At 43.2% G+C, this 15212-nt stretch overlaps 2 protein-coding genes across 6 annotated transcripts in view; one reads left to right on the forward strand and one right to left on the reverse strand.

Annotated features, from left to right (window-relative positions):
• The window catches only part of CTNNA2 (catenin alpha 2), a 1104880-nt gene that overhangs the window by 355265 nt on the left and 734403 nt on the right, over positions 1-15212 (reverse strand). The gene's annotated exons all lie outside the window — the stretch shown is intronic.
• Positions 11878-14592, forward strand: LRRTM1 (leucine rich repeat transmembrane neuronal 1). Of its 2 annotated transcripts, none has more exons than XM_045827751.1 (2): positions 11878-12398; positions 12670-14592. In XM_045827751.1, exon 2 carries the CDS (start codon positions 12729-12731, stop codon positions 14295-14297), a length of 1569 nt encoding a protein of 522 aa, XP_045683707.1. In that variant the 5' UTR covers positions 11878-12398; positions 12670-12728; the 3' UTR covers positions 14298-14592. The 2 variants fall into 2 exon arrangements, with proteins under 2 accessions (XP_045683707.1, XP_045683708.1); XM_045827752.1 differs by lacking the exon at positions 11878-12398 and adding an exon at positions 12486-12553.

A 15212-nucleotide genomic window follows, 5' to 3' on the forward strand; every position in this document is an offset into this window, starting at 1 on the left:
CTCTAAGTGGCTGCCTCGTACTTGTTATTCAGGTTTCAACTCAAATGTTACCTCTTCAAGGAAGCCTTGCCTAACCTGAAGTAAAGTAGGCCCCTCCCCTCAATTTCTCTCTGTCACATGGTTTTATTTTAACTTTCCCTAGTGTATTCATATCCAAAAATTATCTTCTTTACCTGTTTGCTTACAAGGTACTCAGTCTTGCTCACCACTAGACACCCAGACATAGAATATGCTGCATATGTTAAATGCTCACCAGATATCTATTAACTACTTACTGGTGAACTGACTGACAAGAACAGAGCTCCAGAGTATAAACCTTTAAAATTGTATTCAATGCTTCAAAAAACAAGTTATCCAATTCCAGAAAGAAAATACTCAAAGCGATCTTCTCAGGGAATAACAGCATTCGGCTTTCATGCTTTCTTTCTTCTTCTTCTTTTTTTTTTTTTCTGTACAGTCTTGAAGTAAAAAGCAAACTAGTGGAAGGCACTGGATGTTGTGACAAGTTCCTTCTCATAATCTACAAGTCTTTAGATGCCACTTGTTAGTCCTCAGCCTGGTGAAATAAACTTTTATTGTCCAAAGTTCAGGCTCCCCTCCCCTCCGGGTCCTGAAGTGAAGGGAATTTAACAAACTGTAATACACTTGTACTTCATATGGGTTTAGACCTGTGGCCTGTACACACTAGATGCTTAATAAGTCTGCTGGTCTTATTACTTGTATAAAGCACGTATACACATCCTAGAGATGTTTAACATGTGGTCTACAGACTGAAGAGTCAATATTTCAACCTTCAGAAAACCAAGGTCCAGTTAAGCAGTTGTTCAGTAGTGTAAAAGGTCAGCTACTAGAAACTAGCTATTTCTACTTTAAACTCTGTCCTATCTTCTAAATGATGTTTTCTAAATTCAATACTTTTTATATATTTATGTACTGTAATTTTAAATTTCTATTTGTATAGTCAAAGGACAATTGAATGGAAAAATGTTACACCTTCACTTTCTCTAGCTATTCATGCTGAGAAGCAACCTGTTTTACTGCTGAAACTTGTGTTTGTTCTGTGTCAGTTGTGCTGAAGGAGACAGTTCTGGCACCTTTAAAAATCAAAGATCTATCACTCTACAGGGAAACACAGCAACCTAGGAAAGGGAATTGTGAGAAAGAGAAAAAAAAGATATTGTGCTTCTAAAACCTTATTGAGCTTATGAATCACCTGTGGATCATGTAAAAATGCAGATTCTGAATCAGTATATCTCAGGTGGAGCCTGACATCGTGAGTTTCTAACAAGCTCTGGTTTGCTTTGAAGAACAAGTAATCCTTTCCTGCTGTTGGTCCATGGTGTTTATGGGCCACACTGTTTGGGCCATATGGCTGGAGAAATAAAAATCACTTAAGAGCATTTAGTACTTGAAGTTATGGTAACATTAAGCCATTACTACTTTATTTAACCTACAAAAATGACCATAAATTTTTCCCTTCCCAACCAGAAGATGGAGCTTGTTTTTCTGCTCCTTGAGTCAGGGTGACCATGTGGTTCACTTTGGCCAATAGACAACAGCAATTTGGTACAAGGTGAGACTTGAAAAGTTTGTGTACTCTAGAACTTGCTCTGTCTTGCTGCTCTTGGAAACCTGCAATCATCATGCAATTGTGCCCCAGCTAGCTGGCTGCAGGATGAAAGGCCACATGCAAGCCCACAGCTGGTCAGCCAGGCTCTGGCCAACAGCCTGCCGAATGCCATCCCCGCAAGTGAAGCCATTCTAGGTTATGCAGTCTTCAGCTAATTCTCCAAGTGGCCACATCATTAGAACAAGCGTAGTCAACCTGCCCCATACAGAGAATCTCTGAAAGCCAACACACAGAACCATGAACTAAATAAAATGATTGTTGTTTTAAACACCAAGTTTTGTTTGTTTGCTTATTCAGCCTCTACTGTAGAAACTAATACTTAAAGAAACAGCCATTGGAGTTTAGTTAGAGACACACAATACTATTTGTGCTTATGATTATTTTTTCTTCTTATCTTTAATCTCTGAGGTATAATTTTGGCCTCATAAGATAGAAATTGATAAAAGTGGTTATTGCAACAGAATTTGAAATATTTTTCTAATTAAATGTATTTATGTCTTACTTTACTGTGTTGAATAGTTCTGTTAAGAGTTAAGCCACATGCCCTGGTCACACAGCCTGTACATGGCAGAATAATTTTTAGCCTAATATAGAGTCAGACATTTCAAATGTTCTTTTCAGTAAGTGAGTCAATGTCTCAGATTCTTCTGCTAAAATGCAAATACAGAATTTCATTCTGAAAGACTTGGATTTCCAGTTATCATTTTCATTCATGTTTGAGGCAATGCAAGGCCCATCCACAAAGGCAGAATCTTACACTGATCTGAGATGCCAATGACAAACCCTTTGTGGGGAAGGATACATCCGACATCAGCCAGTTGCTGATGTAGTCCTTAGATCCGCAGCGCCATCACTGCACTTGTCCTTTGCTGGTTTACACATTGTTGGGGATGTCTCCCCCTCCCATTGTTTGTGGTCCTTGACCATCTGGGCTCCTCTCACACTTGTCTTTCTCAACCACATTTTTTTTCTGTTTCACAGCCACATGACATACATAGTGATTACAGTCTCTTGGCCATGCTGTATATTAAACTGTGGACAAGGGCAGGTTTCTCAATTTTTTTTGTAAACTGTCCTTCTTATTGAGACAACCTCTGCCTCTTCTGCCCACTCCTAATTCTTCCATGTTCAGAATCATCACTACCAAAGGCTGCAAACTGGTATTCCACAAGCTGAATAAAGTCTGTAGTATCACGTGCTTTCTAATAGAATAGAATTCTTAAAAATTACAAACTGAAAGCCTTTGATGAAAACATGCACTTTGTAGGTAGCACCAGCCCTATCACTCCCTACTGTCCAGCTGCTTTCCATACCCATGGGACCTTGTTGGACTGAGAAGACTTCTGATCATAGGTCAGCTATATTCTAATCTTTCTCTTCGAGGATCTGCATGTACTGCCACCACTGTAATACCTCTATCCCTAACTCCATATGTTTATTCTTAGCTCTGAATGTCAGAGTTTACTTTCACCTCATACTCTATCTTGCCTCTTGTCTACCATAGATCAAGCCATTCTATTGAAATCCTCATAATTTTTTCTTTTTCCTTAGAGTACCATTTAAAAACTGTCAATCCCACTACAAAGCGATCAGTGTACCTGGCCTGCCCTGTCCATTTCTAATGTTTATATAGTCAGCCTCACATTTGGGCAGACATGGTGGCTTCAAAAGCACCCTCCTTGCCTTCAGTATCCTTTTCCCTTCCTTCACATTCAAGGTTATCATCAGAATTCTAGTCCTTGCATGCACATTTTGGAAATCATAATCCAGGTTGAAGTCTACCCAATCTTGCTCTAAACTAACACTCCCTTCTCATTTCTTTTCCTTCTTCTCCCTCTCATACCTGTGTTTCACACATCCTAAGCATCTCAGAGGTCCTGTATTTTTTTTTCAGACTTTGTCTACTGAACAGAGTGGCCTTCACCTGTCCATCTGGTCATCTCCTCCTCCTTTTACCCATCTCCTCTGACTGGCCTTGCTCAATGCACTAGAGGGATTTTTCCAAACACAGCTTTGTTTACATTTCTGCCACAGCAGGAATCATACTGTTTTGTTACTCATCACCTCCACTCCAGATCTGAGAACACTGAAGCCAGACACATTTTATCTAATTCTATCTTATCAGCTAAGCCTCCATGTAAGGTACACTAACAACAAAAAAAAATAAGAATAGCAATGGACATTTACATTAAATAATTAAAAAAGACTTTCTCAAGGTGCCTTGGAAGATTAAGAAGTGATTCCAGAGAATGGGAGACAATTTGAATAAACAGATAAATGCATGCAACTGGGAAGGTTAATTCACTACAGAAGGCTCATTGCTTAGGGATGGTAAGGATTTTTCTATGCAAAATAAATCTGTGAAAGGAGACCACATATAAATGGCATTAATCTTGGTGACTTCAACTTCAAAAGGTTGGATATTCCTGGGTTAATATATTGTACTTATATGTTCAAATAAAAGAGAAGTTTTTATATTTAGGTCAGATTCTCTAGGTTATTGATTAGGTAAGAATTCAAACCAGTTAATAAACTCAATTCATTAAGAATCTCTATGAACCCAGAACAGTGCTAGGCAGCACTATGAAGAATGGTTATGTTTACTGGTGCTATGTGATAATTCCTATGCTCTGTATATACAGTCTTTCATATGTGATCTTCTTCCACACCTTCAGATGTAGATATTAGAAGGTCTTAAAAGTGGGAAAATATCAAGTCTGTCCTTAGGGAATTTCATTTTATCTGTAAGGAAAGAATTAGCGACATCAGGAAAATTCTCTAAAATAAGATAATTAAATGTCAAGATATATCAGAGATGGAATTTACTACAGAACTAAATTGGTTCAATTATTTGTAGCTGGAATAAGGAGGTGGGGCTTTTAATACCAAACAGAACTGTAATTGTCTGGCTATCCTCATAAATTCTAGAGACATGACAGAAAGAATGAAAAAAAAAAGAGAGAGAAGAAAAAAAGAAAGAAAGAATGAAGAAAGAAAGAGAAAGAAAGAAAGAAGAATGGAAGGAAGAAAGGAAGAAAACAAAGAAGAAACAAAAAAGCAGGGTCTTGCACTAGCATATTGCTATGGTGCTTAAAGTCCAAACCTTAGAATCACTCTTGATGTGGTGAGAAGCCAAAATAAAGTCAAATGTACTGCAATTAAATAAATGTTTCCAAAGCTGTGCTGGTACAGTATTTTGGTTTTAATAGGTATCCCAAATAAGTGGATGAAACCATGGAAAAAAAAAACAGGAAAAACAAGATTTCTTGTAATTGAGATAAACAGTGTACTGTGAATACCAAAGAATAGAGCAGAGTCTTTACATTTCACAAATATATGTAAACATTCTTACCCCCACAGAGCATCTTAAGTAATACCATATTAAACTATTTTCAGATATTAGTAGCTTTGTGAAAACAATATGGCTGTCATGCTACTGGAATTCATTAAGAATCTCATAATAAGATGCAGGAATGAAATGCTCATAAACTCCCAGGAGAAACAATGAGGACTCCAAGGGCTAACCCTCCATCTGCAGTGGGGACTGCCTATAAAGGAAGGAGTGAGGCAATGGGAATGGGAAGGCAGGGTGGTTCCAAGGCACCAAGAGCAGGTTCAGGCAGGGATCTCCATCAGTACCCAAGCCAGGTGAAGGAGAGAGAACCAAAAGATGTTTCTGTTAGTGATGTGGTGGAGTTTATTAAGGAGAGAAAGCAGCAAAAGAGCTGCTGAGGGTGAAATGTGTATAAACTTTCAGAAGGGCAGTTTGGCACATTCTGTATTGAAAGCCCCTATCCTATGCACTCCACTTATACTTCTAAAATTAAAATTTAAGGATACACTTGCCCAAACATGCAAAGCTTTATGTCCTGGTCCATTGAGGCTGCTCTAACAAACTACTGTAGACTGGTGTCTTGAATACTAAACATTTATTTTTCACAGCTCTGGAAGCTGAGAAGTCTAAAATCAAAGCACCTGCAGGTTTGCTGTCTGGTGAGGACCTGCTTCAAAGTTCATACCTAGCCTCCTCTTACTGTGCCCTCCCATGGCAGAAGGATCCTGAGAGCTCTCTGTAGGCTCTTTTATAAGGACACAACCATCCTTGTGGGCTCCACTCTCATGACCTAATCACCCTCACAAGCTCCATCTCCAAATACCATCACACTGGCGATTGGGTTTTAACATACATATTTTGGGGGTGACACAAATCTTCAGCCCATAGCAGTATTTGTATAAAATATTCATCATCACCATTTTATAATAGCTAAAATAGAGAAACAAGCTAATTGGTTAACAAGAGGGATTAACAAGAGTGAAATAAATAAAATAAAATGGTTTGCAGCCACTTAAGGTGATCCTATCCATTCATATTCTTGACATGGGGAAATATCAACAGTGAAATAATAGCTACAAAGTATTATGTATAATGGTATCAGATTTTTAGAAAATATACATATATGTGAAATAGATTAACTCTACAACATTGTTTCTCTTGGTGGTTGAATTTTAGGTGACTTAATCTGCATTTTAAATTTGTTTGCTGATTTTTCTTCATATTTCTATAATAAAAAGGTAAAACTTGAATGTGCATGAGAAAATACATATAAATTGGCAGCAGTAAGAAAACTGGGGAGTAACCTGAGCTGAAGGAAGCCTAAAGCTTGCACACACAACAGCTCTATATTCCTGCTGTTCCAGTAAGAAAACCAATTTATTAAGAGTCTCATTAAGTGCTGGGTAGTATGATAGATATAGACTTTATAATCTGTGTTTGCATTTAATAGTAGAGAGAACAAGATTTAGAAGGTGTTTTGTCCAAATTCTATGACCAATCGTGGGTAATCACTTGACATTTCCGGCCCTTCAATTTCTCAAATATAAAACTAGGGAATCAGTGGTACATAGGCTACTTTCCCAGGTTATATTCTGTTAATATTTCAAAAGAATGTCTCTCAGATTTTAATTTTAATCTGGGGCTAATGGTAAAAAGAAGATTTTATATGGTGAGTCCAAGATTCTGTGTTTCTAACATGCTCCAAGGCTGCTAGTTCCAGGCTTACACTTTTGAGTCACAAGACACTAATAATGTACATGATCTCATTGAATTTCCCCAAGATTCCTCTAAGATAGCTATCCTTAGCCCTGCTTCACTGATGATGATGTGACGTATGTATTGTAAGATCCAACCAATGGAAAATGGCAAAACAGGAATCCTACTTGAGACCTTTGTACTTCAACTCTCCAAGATGTTAATGTGCATCGAGTTCTAAAACACTGGAAGTAGAAATTACTGTCATACTCATGTAAAGTGAACAGGAGCAGAAACATGATCAGTAAGGGAAAGCTGCTAATGGAGCTGAGAAAAAATGAGAGATCACTTTATATAAGGAACGGTTAAGAAGTCACAGGAGGAAGTCAACACCAACCTTGAAGCACAGCTGCAATGAAGGTAAGCCATGATGGAGAGGGCATAGCCAGCAGCTCAGTAGAATATGACTCGATCAGAGCATAAGGCAGTGTAGAGGGAATTTGCACAGAGGTGCCCAGGAGAGCAAGAGAGGCCTGATGAACTAACCCAGGTATTTATTACAAGAGTTAAAGATAACTCTAAGGTGATGATCCTTAAAAACTAGAGGAATATCTCAAACTAAAAAATTTTAGTATACCATTGGAAGGCCTTTACCAACTTCCTCTCCCCAACACAGAGATTCCATTTGTCCCTGTCTACCTTCTCCCCCTCCCACCCAGTGCAAGGGTATTAATCTCTTCATCATAATAGAAGCATTCCAGTGCCCATACTTGTACTTACACCTACATAATATCCATCCCTCCTGTCATTGTACCTACATCTCGAGTCCTTAAAACTACTTCCCAAACTCTCTTCTTCAATGAAGTCTTTTCCTGTCTATTTCCTTCAACTAAGCCTTTTAGCCCTGGTCCCATTTGACCTGTTTGACAGCTCCTCTCATTTGTATGTTCTGGAAACATTTACCCTCAAGCACTGAGCAATATATAAATAAGATTATCAGCAAAGTCCCTCCATGTCTAACTCACTTTCCTACCTACAGTTCCTGGATGAAAGCAATGAGTCTTTTCATTTCTTCCATTTACTCCCATTGTTCACATTATGCATTGCACATGATAGGTGCTTCCTCAGTGCTATCCACATTACTGCCTTGTTTTAAGAGAAGGATAAAGTTTATTAAGAAAATTTTAGCTTCCCTTTTTAACTTGATTCTTCTCAGAAGACCTCCTGTGAGAAGCCATAGGTCCCTCACCCTTCCCTCCTCAAACCCCACCCCTCGCATTTTCAGAGGCACTGTATAAATGCTGGCTGGGCTGTATACTGTGTGCCCATGAAAACAACAGAGTCAATTCTCTCCTTTTGAAATTGTGACTCCCACCCTCCTCCTCTTCCTCTAAGTGTTCCCTTCTAAAGAAAAGCCATGGTTCACTGCTACTAAAAATTAAAGATAAAAGCATAAAGATCAAGGTCCATGCTGGTACAAGCAGTGACAGAACATTAAAATTATGGCTTGAATTTCTTTTGCCTTGAACACTTCCCAAGACAAGCAATGGAAAGCCCGCCCTCAGAATGCATGCTCCTTTCAGAGTTTTTTCACCTGCACCCCTTGCAGGTTCACAAACTATTTTGACTAAAATGAACCACTTGGAGGTGGCTATCAGTTGAAATAATATGTGAGTGGCAAGACATATTTAAAAATTTTGTATGTACCCATCCCCTTCCTCCCCTACCCCACCATGAAGTACCAAGAAAGAGCAGGAGGGTTTATTCATACAAAAGTGAATTTGTAAATTTTAGAAGAGGAGGAGTTAATCACCCTGTCCCCTCCAAGCTCTAAGCCTGGCCTCTCCAGATGCACCAAGCATACTCTTTTACCTCCTCATGTTCCAGATCATGTTTTGGCAATCAGATGCACTCTTCACATACCCCAGAGTCCCTTCCTATTTCCCAAATCCACATTTTCAGGACTCTTATCCTTTCTTAGCCCAGTCACCAATCACGTGTTGGCCTGCTAGCTTGGGGTGGTTTCCCTGATGCCCAGCTACTATGGTAGCTCAGCTAGACAAACTCAAGCTCCTTCCCTACACAAATAAGAAAAATGGAAATAGTGGCCTCAAAGCTTATAAAGTATCTTTCATCAGCATCTAACACTAAAGGCATTTGTGGAGACATTTGTGGATAGAAACCTGTGGTTAGTCCAAAAGAAGAGCTTGATCAAGTACACACACATCATACATTATACAATGTTCAGCCACATTATAACCTGAATCAGATGTTCTTACAAGACAGGTAAAGAAAGATGAAAGATCAAATATAAGAAAAAACAGAAGCCCTGGCTGGCATAGCTCAGTGGATTGAGCACGGGCTGCGAACCAAAGTGTCGCAGGTTCGGTTCCCAGTCAGGGCACATGCCTGGGTTGCAGGCCATGACCCCCAGCAACTGCACATTGATGTTTCTCTCTCTCTCTCTTTCTCCCTCCTTTCCCTCTCTAAAAATAAATAAATAAAATATTAAAAAAAAAGAAAAACAGAACTGTAGGTGAGTTCTTTTCTTTTCTTTAAAAAAAATTTGTGTGCTGGACCCTAAGAAGCATGACACTAAAACACATGAAAAACAGCCATATCAGCTTGCTGTGGGGACTCAAAAGTTGTCATTTCTCTACTCAGCTTCGCTGAAACACTTGATTCATGTTGTTCTTATTTAACCTAATTTGCATTGATTTAATCAGTGCTGGTATGCTTTAAATACATAATAAATTGGGATTCTGCAACTTAGATGACTTAGAATAACTAAATTTCAATAAAGCTCATTTCAATCTGTTAATGTATACAGTTCTGCCAAGGGGTTTAAAATGGTAGAAAAGATGCAAACTTGCCACATTAGAGGTGGGAAAGGTTTAAAGATATCATGCAGAAATAATCTGCAGCAAAATAATTTGAAAAGACATATATCTCTTAATTACAGCCTCAACACATTCTCTATGTTTTGAGTAGCATACTTAGAGGAAAAACTCACAAAATAATGCATTTAATTTAATTTTATTCTCTTTCCTTCTTGCCAGCACTCAACTCTTTTTTGCCTTTCTGTACCAGCTCTACAAATCAAGTGACATCCAAGTGGGGCCTCTTCTTGCCCATTTGGCAGGCTCCATCACCACTTTGCCAAGCTGCTTGCATTGGGATGATATTCTTCCTAGCAGCCATGGGCATTGGGTGGCTTGTACTCAGAGTGCTTGCTGAATGGCTGGCCAGTGTTTACCCCTGCCTGCCCTCCTCTCCAACCCTTTAGAGTTTATGGCTCAATCAGCCGGCCTGCTGTCAGGAATAAATGTCTTGGCAAGAGGTGAAAACACTTGCCGGTGGAATTGTTTTTCTGTTAAAGTGTTCTGCAGCCACATGGAGGTGCCAGGACAAAACCTGCAGGTAACCAGTCCAGAGTTAGGTAGGAAGCAAGAGTGATGGAATGACAACCATCAAGAATGGCAAAGAAAGAAGTCCACTTTGGTGTGGGACAGCCAAAAACCCATCTGTACCAGTAACAAGCTGTGAGACCTTGGGTAATCATCTGCTGTATCTGATGTCTCTGTGCCTCAGTTTCATCATATGCAAAATTAAGGGTTTGATTTTCTAATGTGTTTTCTAGCCCTTAAGCCAGTATGTGACTTCTAGGACATTTCAGGTTTGTTTTCCTTCCAATGAAATGATGCATCTCAGGGATGAATGATCAGGGTGGAGCTCTAAATACAGAATGGAGTGATTCATGCCCCTGTTCAGAGGATTTTCCTGAAAAGTACCACCAGTCTTTGGTGACTATGATTCCACTGGTCAGTATCTTCTGTTTGGATGCTAATGAGCAACCCAGTTACTTGCCCAAAGTTGATGCAACCTGGAAGCTTCGGTAATCCAGCTCATTCTTATTAAAGTGAGCACCACTACATAAAATGCCCACTCATTTTCTGTTCCTGAGAGACACATGTGATGAGGATTCAAAGAGAGGAGCTGCAGATTCACATTTGAGTCTCTCTGCCACCTCCTTAGGCATCAGTGTCCAGAAGGTAGGTTTGCCCACACTCAGTTCCAGCAGTTTCCCTGCCATCTTCTAAAGATTAAAAAAGAAATAATAACAACAACAACAACAACAACATGGCCAACAGGTCCTTCAAAATAGCAATGCAAACCCTAGAGAGAGAGAGCTAGTTATCACAACTCCATCTATTAATGACTATAAATGAAAATAATCCAGCAAATACTTCTCTTCATACTTAGGAGACAATTTAGTAACAGTCTCAAAGTTTAATTAGGGATGTATGTATGGAGGATGGTAGGCATCGTTGTGGTTTAAACTACCACTTCTCGGCTTGTTCTCTAGCACGTTCCCCTGGAATGGGGTGTACTGCAGGGCGCTGTAATCACCATGAGCAGCCTGCCAGGCACAGCCCTTCCAGTGCGGTGCCATACAGACAGCAGAACCCTTTCTACTCCACCACAGACACCACAGATAGGTATGGAGACTGTGGAAGCCCCAGCGGGATCTCAGGCAGAACTCCCTGTAAACAGACCTACGTTTCTGCCACTCTGGGCCACATAGCACCAGGACCTGAATGGCTTTGCCAAACCCATGGAAAGCAGTCCGCTGTTCACCACCTAAAAAAGCTGATGGACTGCGGAACTCCAGAGCCTAAGGGGGGAAAAATCTTAGCCAAGTCTTCCCCGCCCCCCGCACCCCCCTCACCCCGCAATTTGCGCTCCTCTACCTTCTCTCAAGTTGCTGTTCTAAAGCAAAGAACCAAATGTTGATTTCTCTACATATCCTTGCATATCCCTTACACGCAGACAGCTTTAAAGTGGGAGGGAGACTATCCCAAAAAGGGAAGGGGGAAGAGAACAGAATAGTTCAATTTCCCACTAGGAAATATCTCGCTGTTGAAGATGCTGCCCCATACCTTCATCCCACCCACACTCACCCCGCCCCTTTTCGTTTTTCTTTGAAATATAGGCAAAAGGCTGAAAGTGTTTTCCATTCCATCAAAGAACATATACTACTTTAATGGTTCGGTAAAATGTTGGTTTTATGCCACCCCTTTTCAATCTGCCCACGTCTGAGGTGCTCCGGGAAGACGCACAATCGTGAGCAGCTTACGACACTCAGTGAGCAGTAGGTGCCGGTGCAAGCTCGCGCCGCACACCGCCTGGCGGAGGGAAGGAGCCTGGGCGCCGCTCCCCGCGCCCCGCGCCGCCGCCCGCGCCGCCTCCGCCCGCGCCTCCCGGATGCCCTCGGTCCGCAAAGCATGAGCGAACCCGCTCTCCGTAGCCGCCCCGGGCGCGAATGGCAAGCTGTCTCCGAGGACTAAAAGGTAGCGCCGGTCAGTGGTCCTTTCCAATGACGGACATTAACGAGACTGGCAAATCCTGGGGAGTCGCAAGCCCCGACTTTGGAGTTTTTTGCCCCCACCACGTCACAGTTCGAACTGCAGAGGGAAAGGACAGCGGCAGGAAGGCGAAGACCGGGCTCCGGCACGTAGTTGGGAAACTTGCGGGTCCTAGAAGTCGCCTCCCCGCCTCGCCAGCCGCCCTTGCAGCCCCGAGTCGAGCAGCAAAGTGAGACATTGTGCGCCTGCCAGATCCGCTGGCCGCGGACCGGGGCTGCCTCGGAAACACAGAGGGGTCTTCTCTCGCCCTGCATATAATTAGCCTGCACACAAAGGGAGCAGCTGAATGGAGGTTGTCACTCTCTGGAAAAGGGTGGGTAAGACACTTTTTAATTAAATTCTTTCCCGAAGATTTTTTTTCCCTCCCTTTTCTTTGCTGCAGCATCTAACATGGACCAAATCACCATCTCTTTGATCTTTCCGTGGCCGTGAACTTTCTATGCTGCCCAGCTTTCTGCATGCTTAGAGGTGAACGTGTGGCTCTGGGGCGGGGGGATCCTTCTTTATTTTAATGTATTTATTTGATTTTTGCCCTTTTCTCCCCCTCCCCCGCTTCCTCTCCCTCGGAATAAAATATGATGTAGATTTCTGACCGAGCGCTTCCAATGGACATTCTCCAGCCTCTCTGGAAAGATTCTCGCTAATGGATTTCCTGCTGCTCGGTCTCTGTCTATACTGGATGCTGAGGAGGCCCTCGGGGGTGGTCTTGTGTCTGCTGGGGGCCTGCTTTCAGATGCTGCCCGCCGCCCCCAGCGGGTGCCCGCAGCTGTGCCGGTGCGAGGGGCGGCTGCTGTACTGCGAGGCGCTCAACCTCACCGAGACGCCCCACAACCTGTCTGGCCTGCTGGGCTTGTCCCTGCGCTACAACAGCCTCTCGGAGCTGCGCGCCGGCCAGTTCACGGGGTTAATGCAGCTCACGTGGCTCTATCTGGATCACAATCACATCTGCTCGGTGCAGGGGGACGCCTTTCAGAAACTGCGCCGAGTTAAGGAACTCACACTGAGTTCCAACCAGATTACCCAACTGGCCAACACCACCTTCCGGCCCATGCCCAACCTGCGCAGCGTGGACCTCTCGTACAACAAGCTGCAGGCGCTGGCGCCGGACCTCTTCCACGGGCTGCGGAAGCTCACCACACTGCACATGCGAGCCAACGCCATCCAGTTCGTACCCGTGCGCATCTTCCAGGACTGCCGCAGCCTCAAGTTTCTTGACATCGGATACAATCAGCTCAAGAGTCTGGCGCGCAACTCTTTCGCCGGCTTGTTCAAGCTCACTGAGCTGCACCTGGAGCACAACGACTTGATCAAGGTGAACTTCGCCCACTTCCCGCGCCTCATCTCCCTGAACTCGCTCTGCCTGAGGAGGAATAAAGTGGCCATTGTAGTTAGCTCGCTGGACTGGGTTTGGAACCTGGAGAAAATGGACCTGTCGGGCAACGAGATCGAATACATGGAGCCCCATGTGTTCGAGACCGTGCCGCACCTGCAGTCTCTGCAGCTGGACTCCAACCGCCTCACCTACATCGAGCCCCAGATCCTCAACTCCTGGAAGTCGCTAACTAGCATCACCCTGGCGGGGAACCTATGGGACTGCGGGCGCAACGTGTGCGCCCTGGCCTCATGGCTCAGCAACTTCCAGGGGCGCTACGACGGCAACTTGCAGTGCGCCAGCCCGGAATACGCACAGGGCGAGGATGTCCTGGACGCCGTGTACGCCTTCCACCTGTGCGAGGATGGAGCTGAGCCCACCAGCGACCACCTGCTCTCCGCGGTCACCAACCGCAGTGACCTGGGCCCTCCTGCCAGTCCTGCCACCACACTCACTGACGGCAGGGAGGGGCAGCTCGAGGGCACTCCAGAGCCGGCTACTGTGGCACTCCCTGGCGGCGAACACGCCGAGAACGCTGTGCAGATCCACAAGGTAGTCACAGGCACCATGGCCCTCATTTTCTCCTTTCTCATCGTGGTCCTGGTGCTCTATGTCTCCTGGAAGTGTTTCCCTGCTAGCCTCAGGCAGCTCAGACAGTGCTTTGTCACGCAGCGCAGGAAGCAAAAGCAGAAACAGACCATGCATCAGATGGCTGCCATGTCTGCCCAGGAATACTACGTTGATTACAAACCCAACCATATTGAGGGAGCCCTGGTGATCATCAATGAGTATGGCTCGTGTACCTGCCACCAGCAGCCCGCGAGGGAATGCGAGGTGTGACCGTCCCCGTGGCTCTCACCCGTGCGCTACCAAATACGCCTGGGCAGCCGGGGCAGGCCCGGGAGCGCCAGGCTGGGGTCTGCTGTCTTTGCTCTGATAACTCTACTTGACTGAAACTGTAAGGGGATCGCTCCCAGAGACTTGACATTTTGGCTTTATTGTGTCTTAAAAACAAAAATGAAATAAAACAACAAAAATCCACCCCACAACCTTCAGGACAGTCTATCTTAAATTTCATATGAGAACTCCTTCCTCCCTTTGAAGATCTGTCCATATTCAGGAATCTGAGAGTGTAAAAAGGTACCAATCATTGATTTTTTTTTGTAAACTAAAATGTTTAAAATAAAATAGCATTTACAGTTTTTACAGACTGGAGTAATCTAAATGAGTTGTTACCTGTGTTAAAAGACAAGCAACAGTTAAAAATTCCCTTCCCGCTGAGTGTGTGGGGGGAGTGAGGGTGGAGGGGTGGAGGCAGGAGGGACAGTGTGGCTAGTAGCCAGAAGAAAGAAGAACCCTAAATTCAGGAGCAAAGTAGTCAGACTCCATTTGAAATATTAAAAAAGACAAATAGAACTTATCAGGTTGGTTTTTCTGCACATGACTAAAGACTGAAAAAAAGCCAGACCCTTTATATTATTTTTAGGGGGTGCAATGCAATCTAACCACTTTAAAGCAAGTGAAATGTGGACCAAGCATCCACTCAGCCTTGAAAACAGGGATCATTGCAAATGGCTTTTAAAAGGCAGTGCCAGACAGCTTGTCCTATTAACAAGAAACATTGTTTTGGACTTAATATAGCCATCTTTCAAATCAATTCAAAATCTCACCCCCAAATGCCACTGGTTCAAAATTCTCTTATGCCTTTTAGTCACCAGACTTAGTAGCATTTGTACCCTTTTCCCTACTCTTCCC

The sequence above is a fragment of the Phyllostomus hastatus genome, unplaced genomic scaffold, assembly GCF_019186645.2.
Source record: "Phyllostomus hastatus isolate PE091 unplaced genomic scaffold, TTU_PhHast_1.1 phas_scaffold_78, whole genome shotgun sequence".
Taxonomy (NCBI): Eukaryota; Metazoa; Chordata; class Mammalia; order Chiroptera; family Phyllostomidae; genus Phyllostomus; species Phyllostomus hastatus.

Coding starts and splice junctions, on each gene's coding strand:
- LRRTM1 (XM_045827751.1), top strand. CDS start 12,729: ATGGATTTCCTGCTGCTCGGTCTCTGTCTATACTGGATGCTGAGGAGG.